This window comes from Anastrepha obliqua, unplaced genomic scaffold (assembly GCF_027943255.1).
Source record: "Anastrepha obliqua isolate idAnaObli1 unplaced genomic scaffold, idAnaObli1_1.0 ptg000005lb, whole genome shotgun sequence".
NCBI lineage: Eukaryota > Metazoa > Arthropoda > Insecta > Diptera > Tephritidae > Anastrepha > Anastrepha obliqua.
In genome coordinates this window covers 929,655-946,435 of record NW_026562177.1, presented here as the reverse complement: position 1 = coordinate 946,435, position 16,781 = coordinate 929,655, and the positions used below count along the sequence as shown (strand labels likewise).

At 36.0% G+C, this 16,781-nt stretch overlaps 2 protein-coding genes and 2 pseudogenes across 2 annotated transcripts; 3 read left to right on the top strand and 1 right to left on the bottom strand.

The window, feature by feature from the left end:
- Positions 1-352: 352 nt before the first annotated feature.
- Positions 353-3,280, bottom strand: LOC129251133 (uncharacterized). Its single transcript, XM_054890506.1, has 3 exons — positions 3,251-3,280; positions 657-1,182; positions 353-531 (listed from the first exon to the last, which is right to left on the bottom strand). The coding sequence occupies exons 1-3, from the start codon at positions 3,278-3,280 to the stop codon at positions 353-355; spliced, it is 735 nt and encodes a 244-aa protein (XP_054746481.1).
- On the top strand, positions 3,274-11,671 carry LOC129251132 (uncharacterized). The gene is made up of 8 exons (XM_054890505.1): positions 3,274-3,699; positions 3,800-3,965; positions 4,056-4,581; positions 4,707-4,882; positions 10,017-10,405; positions 10,506-10,671; positions 10,762-11,287; positions 11,413-11,671. The coding sequence occupies exons 1-8, from the start codon at positions 3,314-3,316 to the stop codon at positions 11,589-11,591; spliced, it is 2,514 nt and encodes an 837-aa protein (XP_054746480.1). The 5' UTR covers positions 3,274-3,313; the 3' UTR covers positions 11,592-11,671.
- Positions 11,672-15,236: 3,565 nt separating this feature from the next.
- LOC129251160 (U2 spliceosomal RNA) lies at positions 15,237-15,422 on the top strand (annotated as a pseudogene).
- A 738-nt stretch (positions 15,423-16,160) lies between these two features.
- Positions 16,161-16,299, top strand: LOC129251162 (U2 spliceosomal RNA; annotated as a pseudogene).
- The last annotated feature ends 482 nt before the right edge of the window (positions 16,300-16,781 follow it).

Here is a 16,781-nt window from a genome sequence, read left to right as displayed (position 1 = left end):
TATAAGTATAAGTATAAGTATAAGTATAAGTATAAGTATAAGTATAAGTATAAGTATAAGTATAAGTATAAGTATAAGTATAAGTATAAGTATAAGTATAAGTATAAGTATAAGTATAAGTATAAGTATAAGTAGTTATACTGTATGGATATTGTGAAGCTCACAGGCTGCATACATATTAATCCTCGCACTAAAGTTCTCTTTAAAATGCCATGAAATAAAGTGAATAACAGACGAATTTATTAGGATTATGTGGCAAAATTTAATTGTCTGAATATCCCAGAAATTCATATATACAAATTCACATATTTTACATTTTACATTTTCCATTACATCTTAGATCAAAGATTTATTAATCATCAAAGTAACCCAAATGCAACAAACGCGGCAAAAGTTCCTCCAAGTACTCCACGTAGCCCTTTAACTTGTACATATTGCGACGAAATTCTTCGGACGTCATCAGCGCTTCAACCTCGGCCTTTTCTTCTATTTCGAACCACATGGGCAAAAAAGTGGTTAAAAGGAAGAACTCTGATAAGAAATGAGGAAATATAAGTTGTTTGGTTTGCAATAAAATAAGTATAGATAATAGAATTTTCTTATCAATTAACGATTTATTTGAAATGCAATTTGATATTTAAGTGCTGATTACTCACCGAAGCACTTGTGGCGTCTATGCTGCGCATGTAGTTGTGTGATGGTCGGCAGTGGACCCTTGAAACCAATTTTTTTTAAAGTATCGATGAAATTGGTGAAATAACTGTACAAAAAAGCTGGAAATTGCAAGCGCAGATTTGCATCCAAAATGCAGTAAAGTGAATATATCAAATCGTTCACAATTGGACCAACATAGCCGATTTGAAAATCCAAGAGCAAAACATCCACCAATGCGCCAGTTTCTTTATTGTGCTTAAACATCATATTTTTGGAATGAAAGTCACCATGACAAAGCACATACTGTGAATTCGGTTGAGGTGCTTCACGAAACTCAATGAACGATGCACGACATTTTTCTAAAAGTTTCGGCTCTAGGGCCTCAAAGTATGGCAAATATTCATGTAGCGAAGGTGTTTGTCTCAGCATATTAACGAAGTTCGTAATGCCATCTGTTACGAAACGCTCCTCTGCTACGTTGGACATACTGAGCATGCCACGATCGAACTTGTCAAAATAATGGGGCTCCTGTAGAGATGCAAATGAAATTTATTAAATTAAATTAAATTCAAATGGCACCTGGCACCCTAATATAAAATGCGGCACAATATATTTTTCTCAGTGCGCAGCGCAATTTGTGAAATTAATATTTATTATCTGCTTTTTTCAATTAGTACTCGAAAAAAAATAGATAACCAGAATTTCGCGACATTGACCAATACGCTTGCAAGATCAAGAGCAATGAGAAGTTTTCGAGCAGTCGCGTTTTGCCTTCTATTCAGCTCTCTCTTTCGTAAACAAACGAAATTTCACAACTATCACTACTAAGTATCATAAAAGCTTTGAAAACATGAAATATATGCAGAGAGCGAGAGCAGTCTAAAAAGTTACAACAAACCACGAAGCTTTCAATGAAGATGAGTTGGACGCCAACAATGGAATGAAGATTTTGTTATTATTATGCGGAACAGCAATGAGAACAAGAAAATAAAAATTTGACGATAAAAAAAGTTGAATCAAGGGGGCAAATACCTATAAACGGCCATATTTTCCCTGATTTTCATTAAAATTATTTAAAGTGAAGAAGTCAATATATTTTTCTCAAAATTGGCATACAGTTTATTCAAACATTAAATCAATATAATTTTTTTTTTATTTTAATCATTAATCATTCCAGGAAGGTCGCAGCGGGGCTTCTCATTGTAGCATCGGCGTCAGTGACCTGAATACAAAATACCAAAAATTTGTTTATTTATTAATCTCATAATTTATATAAGAATGCTTAAAAAAAATAAAATGCTTAAAAAAATTAATTTTGGGGCGAATTTTTCTATTTTTGCTTCGAAAAAATTATTTTTTCGAAAAATTTTCAAAAACTTGTAAATTCACATAAAAATCAAAATATCATAAAAAAGATGTGTGCAAAATTTCAATTAGATCGGTCAATAACTTTCCGAGTTATCGTGAACGCCAATTCGAAAAATATAGTTTTGAGAAAAATGCGTCTAAAGTTTGAATACAATGTAACTATACCTCTCCCAGAGCTCGAACACAAAGAATAGAGCCGTCACGGTTGACGATCTATAATATAAGAAATACACAAGTTTACCATCTAACAATTTTTTGGCATATTCTTAAACGATTATCGTTCCCTTTCTGTGTTAACCTCGTAACTTCATTTTTTCGAAATTGATATTTTCAGCGGAAAACACTCTTTAGCACTCCTGTTACGTGAAACAAAACAAAACAGAGCATTTCGATTTTTCTCGTATCTACATGTTTGAATTCAAAAACCTCGTATCTACTATAATTATCGTATCAAATAAGTTATAACTTTTCATAGAAGTTAAGTAACTCTAAACACTTTTACCGATTTACTGAAAATTATGATTTTGTAGATACGAGGTTAACACAGAAAGGGGACGTTATATGTATTAACATTGTATGAAAAAAGAAAAAAACTTTTCTTTTTAATTTTACAGGTATATGTTCTCCTAAATTTGCCAATTAAAAGTGGCGATCACCAAGCGAGTGCCATTTCAGGCAGATGAGAATTGTTGCTTAAGCGGCACGCCAATGACTGATTGAAGGCTTTATGAGAACATATTTGATAGATGGGTAAAAAACTGATTTTATAGTATTTGTTAGTCAACCTCCTCTGATGACGTTTATTGGGAGTTGGTCTGCCGGTTAGATGGTAGCCAAAATAAAAACTTATGTACTGCTGCTAGCGGTGAAAATAATAGCGGTGAAAATAATAAAAAGTTAAATTTGGTTATGGTAACGGTTTGCAAGCTTAAAAGAATTTGTTTCTATATAACGACACATTTGCGGCAATGTTAATTCTTAGGTTTATATGTCAAGTTAGTTACTTTTTAATGTAAATATTATTTCATATTCCCATATTTTCGATAGCTAACTGCTTCGAGCCATTATCAGTGCAAAAAATTTTAAAGCTTTTCAATGTAAAAAATGCAAGCGATAGAGAGTGAATAGAGAAAACATTAGAGAAAACTTTTACTTAGTTACATGAACATTTTTTACACAACTATTTAGAATGATGAGCTGCAATTTTGTTCAGTTGCAGTTCAGTTACAGTTCTAAGTTCCTTGAAAAAACATTGCATTTTTTTAGGAATCGAGCGAAACGCATTTAGAAAATGTCCTCCAATACAGAAGACTTCAATGCCGACGAATTGCAGGCACCAGAATGGATGAATGACGATTTCTTCTTAAAAGTCTTGACAAGCTGTGAAGGCAAAGGAACTAAAATAAAAATGCGTAGTGCAAAAATTTCACCAGCCTCCATGAAGGGTGATCACTATGCCAGTGTAATGTTTCGCGCGCAACTGGACTATGAATTGGAGGGCGTGCACAAGTCCAAATCTGTGATTATGAAAACGATGCCTGAAAACGACGGGCACAAGAAGGAAATGTTAGGCAAGACGGATATTTTCGAAAAAGAAATCATCATGTACACGGAAGTGTTACCACGTTTCGAAAAGATTTTGCGCGCCGTGGGCGATGACACAGTGCTCAAGGCACCGTAAGTGACTGATAACACAAAAAAAAAAAACAAAAAAAAAAGAGAATAGCAATCCGCGTTAACGTATATTAGTTTGAAACAAAATTTATTATATTTGCAGCTGTTTATATCACGCTTTGCAACCGAAGAAAATAATTGTCTTCGAAGACTTAGTACCTAAGGGCTATGAAGTGGTGCGAGGCCGCACACTCAACGCGGACGAAGTGAAGGCCGCATATGCCAAGTTGGCAAAGTGGCATGCCATAAGCTACAAAATCAATTTGGAGGTCAGTGGCAAGCGCAGTATTTGAAATTTATTATGCCGGGTGCCAATTAAGTTTTATTTAATTTAATAAATTTCATTTGCATCTCTACAGGAGCCGCACTATTTTGACAAGTTCGAGCGTGGCATGCTCAGTATGTCCAACGTAGCAGAGGAGCGTTTCGTAACAGATGGTATTACCAACTTCGTTAATATGCTGAGACAAACACCTTCGCTACATGAATATTTGCCATACTTTGAGGCCCTAGAGCCGAAACTTTTAGAAAAATGTCGTGCATCGTTCGTTGAGTTTCGTGAAGCACCTCAACCGAATTCACAGTATGTGCTTTGTCATGGTGACTTTCATTCCAAAAATATGATGTTTAAGCACAATAAAGAAACTGGCGCATTGGTGGATGTTTTGCTCTTGGATTTTCAAATCGGCTATGTTGGTCCAATTGTGAACGATTTGATATATTCACTTTACTGCATTTTGGATGCAAATCTGCGCTTGCAATTTCCAGCTTTTTTGTACAGTTATTTCACCAATTTCATCGATACTTTAAAAAAAATTGGTTTCAAGGGCCCACTGCCGACCATCACACAACTACATGCGCAGCATAGACGCCACAAGTGCTTCGGTGAGTAATCAGCACTTAAATATCAAATTGCATTTCAAATAAATCGTTAATTGATAAGAAAATTCTATTATCTATACTTATTTTATTGCAAAGCAAGCAAATTATATTTCCTCATTTCTTATCAGAGTTCTTCCTCTTAACCACTTTTTTGCCCATGTGGTTCGCAATAGAAGAAAAGGCCGAGGTTGAAGCGCTGATGACGTCCGAAGAATTTCGTCGCAATATGTACAAGTTAAAGGGCTACGTGGAGTACTTGGAGGAACTTTTGCCGCGTTTGTTGCATTTGGGTTACTTTGATGATTAATAAATCTTCGATCTAATATGTAATGGAAAATGTAAAATATGTGAATTTGTATATATGAATTTCTTGGATATTAATATAATAAAATTAAATTTTGCCACATAATCCTGCTGTAATCTTAGGAAATGCGTCTCTTAGTCACTTATATTTCATGGCATTTCAGTGAGAACTTTAGTGGGAATATTAATATGCACGCAGCTGTGAGCTTCCATTACAAAAATTTGGATTTTTTGAGTGAATTCACTGAAAGAAGATTCCAGTAGTAAATTATAAGAATTGCATATTTATATCGCGGCCATTGTTTGTGCTTGCATGCGGGTTCGACTCTCAGGATATGGATCCCCATATGATAGAAAAAGATTTTTCTCACTGGTGGGACAGTGACAAACCGCCTTTGAGCAATACCTCGTAGTGCTATCAATAAACTATAAGAATGAGGTTAGGTTAGGATAAATGGCCACCCTTGCAGGTGGCTCACTTGGATAAATATTCAAAATTCCTCTGTTGTGATACTATACCATGAAAAGGAGTCAGTCAGGTGGAAGAAAAAGAGTGAAGGGACTTTCAGATTAGAAGATGATGACCCACAATGGCAATTTACCTACATATTAGCCACTTCAAGCTACCAGAATTTCACCAGAAGGGATATTTAAACGCCCATTATACGCAGATATAGCAAAAAAGTGAGAGCCTGGATGTTTAAATCTTTGCCCGACTAGAGCAGTGCAGCTGAGAAGAAGGTGCTAAGCTGATTCCACCTCATCCTCCAGGCAACTTCTGTAGAAAAGACTTGAAGCAATCGCAAGTCGGGCAATGTCCCTTTAGTATACGTACCAAATTCGATATCTGCAACTTTATTAGCCTTAGAGTTCCCTTAAAGTTCCCATGGGCACGCCCGATCTACCACTGGCCAGAAGGATCTCGTCACGTTTGCGCACTATCCCAGCGCTCGCTGAGTTGACTCAGCTCCAATTTTTCAGTAGTAAACCACAAGTTCTCAGGGCAACCCCAATGCTCTAATTTTGTGAAGAAATCATCTCCAGGGTCCCCTATCTAGCCAGCTCCCTCAATGCCGGTATAACCGGGAACCCAAATGAGCCTAACATCGAAGTATTCGGATGCAATTGAGAGAGAAGCCAAGCGTTTCCTGACAAATTTCGAACGCATAAACAATGAGCCCAAGGCGCTATTAGCCGGTTGGATGTAGGTGTAGATATGATATTTACATCGCTTACAGATTCCTCATACTAAAACGCAAATTATTGCTGTTATCACATATCAGAAATTGTTTCTCTTACTGTTTGAACAATTTACTGTTGGTAAGTGTCTTACAAATGTTCTTAAATACATGAAGAATATTATTTTATATGCAAATGAGGTCAAGGGCCCTAAACCTTATTTAATTAAATGAAATAAATTGTATAATTCCGATGGGGAAACGGTACCAATCTTTTTTCTTTGTTTATGGATAGTAAGAGGCCTGTCACAATGGGTATGTTGCGTACGCTGCGGCAACGCATTTGACTGTCGTGACGTGTAAAACGTGCCGTGTTGCCACAATGAATGTATTGCCACATATAAACAAAAAAAAAAATAGATATTCCTGTCGTGAAAGCAAATCTGATATTTCGTTTTTTATAAACAGGTTTTTGTTAGTTGTGAAATAAACAGTGGTTAAATTTCAAGGGCCGATGTTGAATGTGAATCACACCTAAACGTCAGCGACACCGTTGGACTTCTTTCTTTGGGGTTATTTGAAAGAAAAGGTGTACGTCGATAAGCCAGCAACAATTCAAGAGCTAAAGGATGAGATAATACGGCACATTAACGGCATGGAACCTCAATTATGCCCCAGAGTCATCGAAAATTTGGACCATCGGATGGAGGTGTGCCGCCGAAGCTGCGGTGGACAGTTGGCCTATATTTTGTTCCGCACGTAATTGAACTATACCAATATTATCATAATAAAGAAACATGATAATAATTTCCTAAAAAAATTGTATTTTATGCAAAATCAACACCGGCCTTTGTAACTTAACCCTTTATATTATAAAATTGATGCTTTTGAAGCGAATGAGGGGTTTATGGTATAGCCTAGCCTTTTCTTTACTCTTTCAAGCTTTTATCGAAAATATAAGGGCGAATTTGAATTGATTTATTAATCATCAAAGATTTATTAATCATCAAAGTAACCCAAATGCAACAAACGCGGCAAAAGTTCCTCCAAGTACTCCACGTAGCCCTTTAACTTGTACATATTGCGACGAAATTCTTCGGACGTCATCAGCGCTTCAACCTCGGCCTTTTCTTCTATTTCGAACCACATGGGCAAAAAAGTGGTTAAAAGGAAGAACTCTGATAAGAAATGAGGAAATATAAGTTGTTTGGTTTGCAATAAAATAAGTATAGATAATAGAATTTTCTTATCAATTAACGATTTATTTGAAATGCAATTTGATATTTAAGTGCTGATTACTCACCGAAGCACTTGTGGCGTCTATGCTGCGCATGTAGTTGTGTGATGGTCGGCAGTGGACCCTTGAAACCAATTTTTTTTAAAGTATCGATGAAATTGGTGAAATAACTGTACAAAAAAGCTGGAAATTGCAAGCGCAGATTTGCATCCAAAATGCAGTAAAGTGAATATATCAAATCGTTCACAATTGGACCAACATAGCCGATTTGAAAATCCAAGAGCAAAACATCCACCAATGCGCCAGTTTCTTTATTGTGCTTAAACATCATATTTTTGGAATGAAAGTCACCATGACAAAGCACATACTGTGAATTCGGTTGAGGTGCTTCACGAAACTCAATGAACGATGCACGACATTTTTCTAAAAGTTTCGGCTCTAGGGCCTCAAAGTATGGCAAATATTCATGTAGCGAAGGTGTTTGTCTCAGCATATTAACGAAGTTCGTAATGCCATCTGTTACGAAACGCTCCTCTGCTACGTTGGACATACTGAGCATGCCACGATCGAACTTGTCAAAATAATGGGGCTCCTGTAGAGATGCAAATGAAATTTATTAAATTAAATTAAATTCAAATGGCACCTGGCACCCTAATATAAAATGCGGCACAATATATTTTTCTCAGTGCGCAGCGCAATTTGTGAAATTAATATTTATTATCTGCTTTTTTCAATTAGTACTCGAAAAAAAATAGATAACCAGAATTTCGCGACATTGACCAATACGCTTGCAAGATCAAGAGCAATGAGAAGTTTTCGAGCAGTCGCGTTTTGCCTTCTATTCAGCTCTCTCTTTCGTAAACAAACGAAATTTCACAACTATCACTACTAAGTATCATAAAAGCTTTGAAAACATGAAATATATGCAGAGAGCGAGAGCAGTCTAAAAAGTTACAACAAACCACGAAGCTTTCAATGAAGATGAGTTGGACGCCAACAATGGAATGAAGATTTTGTTATTATTATGCGGAACAGCAATGAGAACAAGAAAATAAAAATTTGACGATAAAAAAAGTTGAATCAAGGGGGCAAATACCTATAAACGGCCATATTTTCCCTGATTTTCATTAAAATTATTTAAAGTGAAGAAGTCAATATATTTTTCTCAAAATTGGCATACAGTTTATTCAAACATTAAATCAATATAATTTTTTTTTTATTTTAATCATTAATCATTCCAGGAAGGTCGCAGCGGGGCTTCTCATTGTAGCATCGGCGTCAGTGACCTGAATACAAAATACCAAAAATTTGTTTATTTATTAATCTCATAATTTATATAAGAATGCTTAAAAAAAATAAAATGCTTAAAAAAATTAATTTTGGGGCGAATTTTTCTATTTTTGCTTCGAAAAAATTATTTTTTCGAAAAATTTTCAAAAACTTGTAAATTCACATAAAAATCAAAATATCATAAAAAAGATGTGTGCAAAATTTCAATTAGATCGGTCAATAACTTTCCGAGTTATCGTGAACGCCAATTCGAAAAATATAGTTTTGAGAAAAATGCGTCTAAAGTTTGAATACAATGTAACTATACCTCTCCCAGAGCTCGAACACAAAGAATAGAGCCGTCACGGTTGACGATCTATAATATAAGAAATACACAAGTTTACCATCTAACAATTTTTTGGCATATTCTTAAACGATTATCGTTCCCTTTCTGTGTTAACCTCGTAACTTCATTTTTTCGAAATTGATATTTTCAGCGGAAAACACTCTTTAGCACTCCTGTTACGTGAAACAAAACAAAACAGAGCATTTCGATTTTTCTCGTATCTACATGTTTGAATTCAAAAACCTCGTATCTACTATAATTATCGTATCAAATAAGTTATAACTTTTCATAGAAGTTAAGTAACTCTAAACACTTTTACCGATTTACTGAAAATTATGATTTTGTAGATACGAGGTTAACACAGAAAGGGGACGTTATATGTATTAACATTGTATGAAAAAAGAAAAAGACTTTTCTTTTTAATTTTACAGGTATATGTTCTCCTAAATTTGCCAATTAAAAGTGGCGATCACCAAGCGAGTGCCATTTCAGGCAGATGAGAATTGTTGCTTAAGCGGCACGCCAATGACTGATTGAAGGCTTTATGAGAACATATTTGATAGATGGGTAAAAAACTGATTTTATAGTATTTGTTAGTCAACCTCCTCTGATGACGTTTATTGGGAGTTGGTCTGCCGGTTAGATGGTAGCCAAAATAAAAACTTATGTACTGCTGCTAGCGGTGAAAATAATAGCGGTGAAAATAATAAAAAGTTAAATTTGGTTATGGTAACGGTTTGCAAGCTTAAAAGAATTTGTTTCTATATAACGACACATTTGCGGCAATGTTAATTCTTAGGTTTATATGTCAAGTTAGTTACTTTTTAATGTAAATATTATTTCATATTCCCATATTTTCGATAGCTAACTGCTTCGAGCCATTATCAGTGCAAAAAATTTTAAAGCTTTTCAATGTAAAAAATGCAAGCGATAGAGAGTGAATAGAGAAAACATTAGAGAAAACTTTTACTTAGTTACATGAACATTTTTTACACAACTATTTAGAATGATGAGCTGCAATTTTGTTCAGTTGCAGTTCAGTTACAGTTCTAAGTTCCTTGAAAAAACATTGCATTTTTTTAGGAATCGAGCGAAACGCATTTAGAAAATGTCCTCCAATACAGAAGACTTCAATGCCGACGAATTGCAGGCACCAGAATGGATGAATGACGATTTCTTCTTAAAAGTCTTGACAAGCTGTGAAGGCAAAGGAACTAAAATAAAAATGCGTAGTGCAAAAATTTCACCAGCCTCCATGAAGGGTGATCACTATGCCAGTGTAATGTTTCGCGCGCAACTGGACTATGAATTGGAGGGCGTGCACAAGTCCAAATCTGTGATTATGAAAACGATGCCTGAAAACGACGGGCACAAGAAGGAAATGTTAGGCAAGACGGATATTTTCGAAAAAGAAATCATCATGTACACGGAAGTGTTACCACGTTTCGAAAAGATTTTGCGCGCCGTGGGCGATGACACAGTGCTCAAGGCACCGTAAGTGACTGATAACACAAAAAAAAAAAACAAAAAAAAAAGAGAATAGCAATCCGCGTTAACGTATATTAGTTTGAAACAAAATTTATTATATTTGCAGCTGTTTATATCACGCTTTGCAACCGAAGAAAATAATTGTCTTCGAAGACTTAGTACCTAAGGGCTATGAAGTGGTGCGAGGCCGCACACTCAACGCGGACGAAGTGAAGGCCGCATATGCCAAGTTGGCAAAGTGGCATGCCATAAGCTACAAAATCAATTTGGAGGTCAGTGGCAAGCGCAGTATTTGAAATTTATTATGCCGGGTGCCAATTAAGTTTTATTTAATTTAATAAATTTCATTTGCATCTCTACAGGAGCCGCACTATTTTGACAAGTTCGAGCGTGGCATGCTCAGTATGTCCAACGTAGCAGAGGAGCGTTTCGTAACAGATGGTATTACCAACTTCGTTAATATGCTGAGACAAACACCTTCGCTACATGAATATTTGCCATACTTTGAGGCCCTAGAGCCGAAACTTTTAGAAAAATGTCGTGCATCGTTCGTTGAGTTTCGTGAAGCACCTCAACCGAATTCACAGTATGTGCTTTGTCATGGTGACTTTCATTCCAAAAATATGATGTTTAAGCACAATAAAGAAACTGGCGCATTGGTGGATGTTTTGCTCTTGGATTTTCAAATCGGCTATGTTGGTCCAATTGTGAACGATTTGATATATTCACTTTACTGCATTTTGGATGCAAATCTGCGCTTGCAATTTCCAGCTTTTTTGTACAGTTATTTCACCAATTTCATCGATACTTTAAAAAAAATTGGTTTCAAGGGCCCACTGCCGACCATCACACAACTACATGCGCAGCATAGACGCCACAAGTGCTTCGGTGAGTAATCAGCACTTAAATATCAAATTGCATTTCAAATAAATCGTTAATTGATAAGAAAATTCTATTATCTATACTTATTTTATTGCAAAGCAAGCAAATTATATTTCCTCATTTCTTATCAGAGTTCTTCCTCTTAACCACTTTTTTGCCCATGTGGTTCGCAATAGAAGAAAAGGCCGAGGTTGAAGCGCTGATGACGTCCGAAGAATTTCGTCGCAATATGTACAAGTTAAAGGGCTACGTGGAGTACTTGGAGGAACTTTTGCCGCGTTTGTTGCATTTGGGTTACTTTGATGATTAATAAATCTTCGATCTAATATGTAATGGAAAATGTAAAATATGTGAATTTGTATATATGAATTTCTTGGATATTAATATAATAAAATTAAATTTTGCCACATAATCCTGCTGTAATCTTAGGAAATGCGTCTCTTAGTCACTTATATTTCATGGCATTTCAGTGAGAACTTTAGTGGGAATATTAATATGCACGCAGCTGTGAGCTTCCATTACAAAAATTTGGATTTTTTGAGTGAATTCACTGAAAGAAGATTCCAGTAGTAAATTATAAGAATTGCATATTTATATCGCGGCCATTGTTTGTGCTTGCATGCGGGTTCGACTCTCAGGATATGGATCCCCATATGATAGAAAAAGATTTTTCTCACTGGTGGGACAGTGACAAACCGCCTTTGAGCAATACCTCGTAGTGCTATCAATAAACTATAAGAATGAGGTTAGGTTAGGATAAATGGCCACCCTTGCAGGTGGCTCACTTGGATAAATATTCAAAATTCCTCTGTTGTGATACTATACCATGAAAAGGAGTCAGTCAGGTGGAAGAAAAAGAGTGAAGGGACTTTCAGATTAGAAGATGATGACCCACAATGGCAATTTACCTACATATTAGCCACTTCAAGCTACCAGAATTTCACCAGAAGGGATATTTAAACGCCCATTATACGCAGATATAGCAAAAAAGTGAGAGCCTGGATGTTTAAATCTTTGCCCGACTAGAGCAGTGCAGCTGAGAAGAAGGTGCTAAGCTGATTCCACCTCATCCTCCAGGCAACTTCTGTAGAAAAGACTTGAAGCAATCGCAAGTCGGGCAATGTCCCTTTAGTATACGTACCAAATTCGATATCTGCAACTTTATTAGCCTTAGAGTTCCCTTAAAGTTCCCATGGGCACGCCCGATCTACCACTGGCCAGAAGGATCTCGTCACGTTTGCGCACTATCCCAGCGCTCGCTGAGTTGACTCAGCTCCAATTTTTCAGTAGTAAACCACAAGTTCTCAGGGCAACCCCAATGCTCTAATTTTGTGAAGAAATCATCTCCAGGGTCCCCTATCTAGCCAGCTCCCTCAATGCCGGTATAACCGGGAACCCAAATGAGCCTAACATCGAAGTATTCGGATGCAATTGAGAGAGAAGCCAAGCGTTTCCTGACAAATTTCGAACGCATAAACAATGAGCCCAAGGCGCTATTAGCCGGTTGGATGTAGGTGTAGATATGATATTTACATCGCTTACAGATTCCTCATACTAAAACGCAAATTATTGCTGTTATCACATATCAGAAATTGTTTCTCTTACTGTTTGAACAATTTACTGTTGGTAAGTGTCTTACAAATGTTCTTAAATACATGAAGAATATTATTTTATATGCAAATGAGGTCAAGGGCCCTAAACCTTATTTAATTAAATGAAATAAATTGTATAATTCCGATGGGGAAACGGTACCAATCTTTTTTCTTTGTTTATGGATAGTAAGAGGCCTGTCACAATGGGTATGTTGCGTACGCTGCGGCAACGCATTTGACTGTCGTGACGTGTAAAACGTGCCGTGTTGCCACAATGAATGTATTGCCACATATAAACAAAAAAAAAAATAGATATTCCTGTCGTGAAAGCAAATCTGATATTTCGTTTTTTATAAACAGGTTTTTGTTAGTTGTGAAATAAACAGTGGTTAAATTTCAAGGGCCGATGTTGAATGTGAATCACACCTAAACGTCAGCGACACCGTTGGACTTCTTTCTTTGGGGTTATTTGAAAGAAAAGGTGTACGTCGATAAGCCAGCAACAATTCAAGAGCTAAAGGATGAGATAATACGGCACATTAACGGCATGGAACCTCAATTATGCCCCAGAGTCATCGAAAATTTGGACCATCGGATGGAGGTGTGCCGCCGAAGCTGCGGTGGACAGTTGGCCTATATTTTGTTCCGCACGTAATTGAACTATACCAATATTATCATAATAAAGAAACATGATAATAATTTCCTAAAAAAATTGTATTTTATGCAAAATCAACACCGGCCTTTGTAACTTAACCCTTTATATTATAAAATTGATGCTTTTGAAGCGAATGAGGGGTTTATGGTATAGCCTAGCCTTTTCTTTACTCTTTCAAGCTTTTATCGAAAATATAAGGGCGAATTTGAATTGAATCATTTAATTTAAATTACATTTGCTTTCTGCATTTAACTTGATATAATAAAAAATCACCCCTAAACACTTTTATATGAGGTAAGCTGACCGCTTTTATAGCAGGCAGAAAAGGAGTCCCGCTGAAACAAATAATTACTCTGGCAAGTGAAAAATAAATATTTCTTAGTTGAAAAAAAGGAGAGAATTCAGTGTATAGAGCATAAACATAATCCGAATTGATGGCTTGAAGACTTTACTGAAAAGATATGTCAACACAACTTGCCATTCTCAGCTGCTAAACCATAGGTATCTACATCGATAGTTCTCATGCAGCTAACAAACACCCGATATGTGCAAGAACTTAAAAAATGTTCCAAGCGCGACAGAAAAGATATACATTTTTTTTGGTTTGGTTATTAGAAGTTTATGTACTTTTAAATCATTCACCTAAATAACTGATTCTTGTAAACATCGATATTGAGTTGATGCGTTTAGTGTCATGTGCGCCATGGCTAATCCTTAGGGCAATCAGTAGTTCTCCAAATAAACCACCTTTCAAAACTATCGAATGTCAACGATTTGTCGAAGGATTTTAATGATGATTTTGTTTTACTCAGTTTGTTTTTCTGATTAACCTGACTCTACCTTCATTAGAGGCGCCCAAAACTTTAGTGGAAAAAAACCTCCTCCTGTCCCGCTATAATACTATACATTCACGCGAATGATTTCTCAATTCTTGAAACCATTGCGGCCATCGGTTTCGAGAATTCTTATTGCGATTCCAATTTTTATCGCTAAATTTTGTCGAAAAGCGAAGAATAAAAAGTCACACAATCAGAATCCAAACGTGATTTTACTTTTTTCAGGCAAAAAAACATCTTTCCTACTGGTTTGGAGGCCTTTCAATAGTGGAATTGTTGTTTCTCGACCAGGACGAGCTTCATTTCTATGATTTATCTACCTGCCTGGAATTGTATAATTTGCAAACTGGTTTTCCCGACATAAACAAAGACGCTCTGCAACATTCTAAATTCCACTCAAGCAGAAACTTCATTGAGTGGTTGCCATGTTATAACGGCAACTTTTTGTGCATGTCGTCAAATAATTGTCGGTCTAAAAAAAAAGAAGATACATGTTTTCCGTGGGATTTCATACGCGCTTTTTAATAAAAAATTTTAAGACCTAAATTCTAAACAAATAGATATTTTTGAAGTGAAAACTTCTTTAGAATCGTTGGGAGTGATTTGAGGAAAAGTGAAACGAAAAAGCGACCCTCTTGGCTACGAAGCGTTATATTATATGTTGATATAAACGTAGCGACGAACTAAATAACTTGTATTTTTTCTTGTGATTCGAACCAAGGATTTTGGATCGGAAGCTCACATTGCTAGTCGCTCGGCTGCCGCGCCATGCTGTCGTCGCTGGCCTAAAAGTTATTTAGTTACGAAGCGTTATATTATATGTTGATATAAATAATTTTTGTGAGCGTGTAATTCTCAAAAGGTTTATTAGAAAATCTATTGAAGTAGGTAGTGTGGTATCTGTTCTTACCAGCTTAACATCTGATAGATCCTCCGTCGGAGGACAACAAATGTTAAACTGATTTTTGGAAATGGGCGGAGTGTTTTAAGGGCTTGCTCCACCTCTGCCACGGGTTGACCCGGTATTGCAGTACCGCCGGGATTTCGGCCTTGAATAAATACAAGAAGAAATATACTAATACATTTAACTTTGGTGGGAAGAGCCATAAATTTTTATATGAATACAAGTAGACGAAAATAGAATTTTTTTTGAAGTGAAATTTTCATTGTAGGACATTTCTGATTATTTATTGAAAACAGTTTTTTTTTTATTAAAATTGATTATAGAAGAAAATTGAATATTTTCCAAGGTGAATTCATACACTAAGCTAAGTAAAACGTTTCGTAATTCAATTTTGTGTTGACATCCAAATGTACACGGCGGAAGAAAAAAATAACAAATCAGCTGTGTTATTGCTACCACCTTCAAAAGATTCGCCTTGATTTTTCATATAAAAATTATACATATCATCACTTGTGACAACTGTACCCAGTCGGTCGACAGTGTGTGAATCATCTTTAAATTCTGCAAGAATACCCCAACCTGCGCAGCGCACAGTAAAATCGACACAAAGCTGAGCGCAGAGCACAATCGTACAAACACACTAACGTACATACATACATATATACGCTCGACTACATTTTCTTACTGTGCTCAGCCAAGGCTGGTAGTCATGAACTGTGGCGATATGAACGCACAAATGCACATACACAGGCACGAACATGAAATCAAACAGCTCGCCGTGTTTAAGTGAATCGGTTTAAATATTTCGTACATTAATTTTTGTGAGCTTGTAATTCTCAAAAGGTTTATTAGAAAATGTAATGACAAGGTAGTTTGTTGGTTGTGTATGGTTATCGCTTCTCGGTCTTATGGCTAAGATCAAAGTGTTAAACTAATTTTTGGAAATGGGCGGAGTGTTTTAGGGGCTTGCTCCACCTCTGCCACGGGTTGGCCCGGTATTGCAGTACCGCCGGGATTTCGGCCTTGAATAAATACAAGAAGAAATATACAAATACATTTAGCTTTGGTGGGAAGAGACATAAATTTTTATATGAATACAAGTAGACGAAAATGGAAGAAATTTGTAAGTCTGTTTCTTCGGTCCGTTTGGGTATTTTTTTTTTTTTTGACAACATCGAAACCAAAGCATTTGTATCATATTTTATCTATCATAAGCCACTCGTATCATTTGTTGAAATTGAAAACATTGAGGATGAATAATAATAAAATGAAGAAAATAAAATATGAACTTTATAGCAATATTATAATGAACCTATAATTATCCCGCTCCTAATGCTGCTTTCGTCTCATTCTCTCTCAGTTTGTTTTACGGAAGGTTTCACTTCTATCGCGTCTAACCGTTAGACACGTATTTTTTTTTTTCCTTGTTTTGATTGTTTTTTCATAACACTCAAATGCAAGTTTTCAGGTTCTCTTTCAAAATGATTCCCAAATCTTTTTTGAGATACAAAAT

What these genes read in the sequence shown, in the direction of transcription:
- LOC129251132 (XM_054890505.1), top strand. Translation starts at nt 3,314, where the DNA reads ATGTCCTCCAATACAGAAGACTTCAATGCCGACGAATTGCAGGCACCA. An exon ending in GACACAGTGCTCAAGGCACC is followed by an intron (nt 3,700 to 3,799) that starts GTAAGTGACTGA and finishes TTATATTTGCAG; the next exon opens with CTGTTTATATCACGCTTTGC. An exon ending in TAGACGCCACAAGTGCTTCG is followed by an intron (nt 11,288 to 11,412) that starts GTGAGTAATCAG and finishes ATTTCTTATCAG; the next exon opens with AGTTCTTCCTCTTAACCACT.
- LOC129251133 (XM_054890506.1), bottom strand. Translation starts at nt 3,280, where the DNA reads ATGCAATGTTTTTTCAAGGAACTTAGAACT. An exon ending in TTTTCAAGGAACTTAGAACT is followed by an intron (nt 1,183 to 3,250) that starts GTAACTGAACTG and finishes GCATCTCTACAG; the next exon opens with GAGCCCCATTATTTTGACAA. An exon ending in TAGACGCCACAAGTGCTTCG is followed by an intron (nt 532 to 656) that starts GTGAGTAATCAG and finishes ATTTCTTATCAG; the next exon opens with AGTTCTTCCTTTTAACCACT.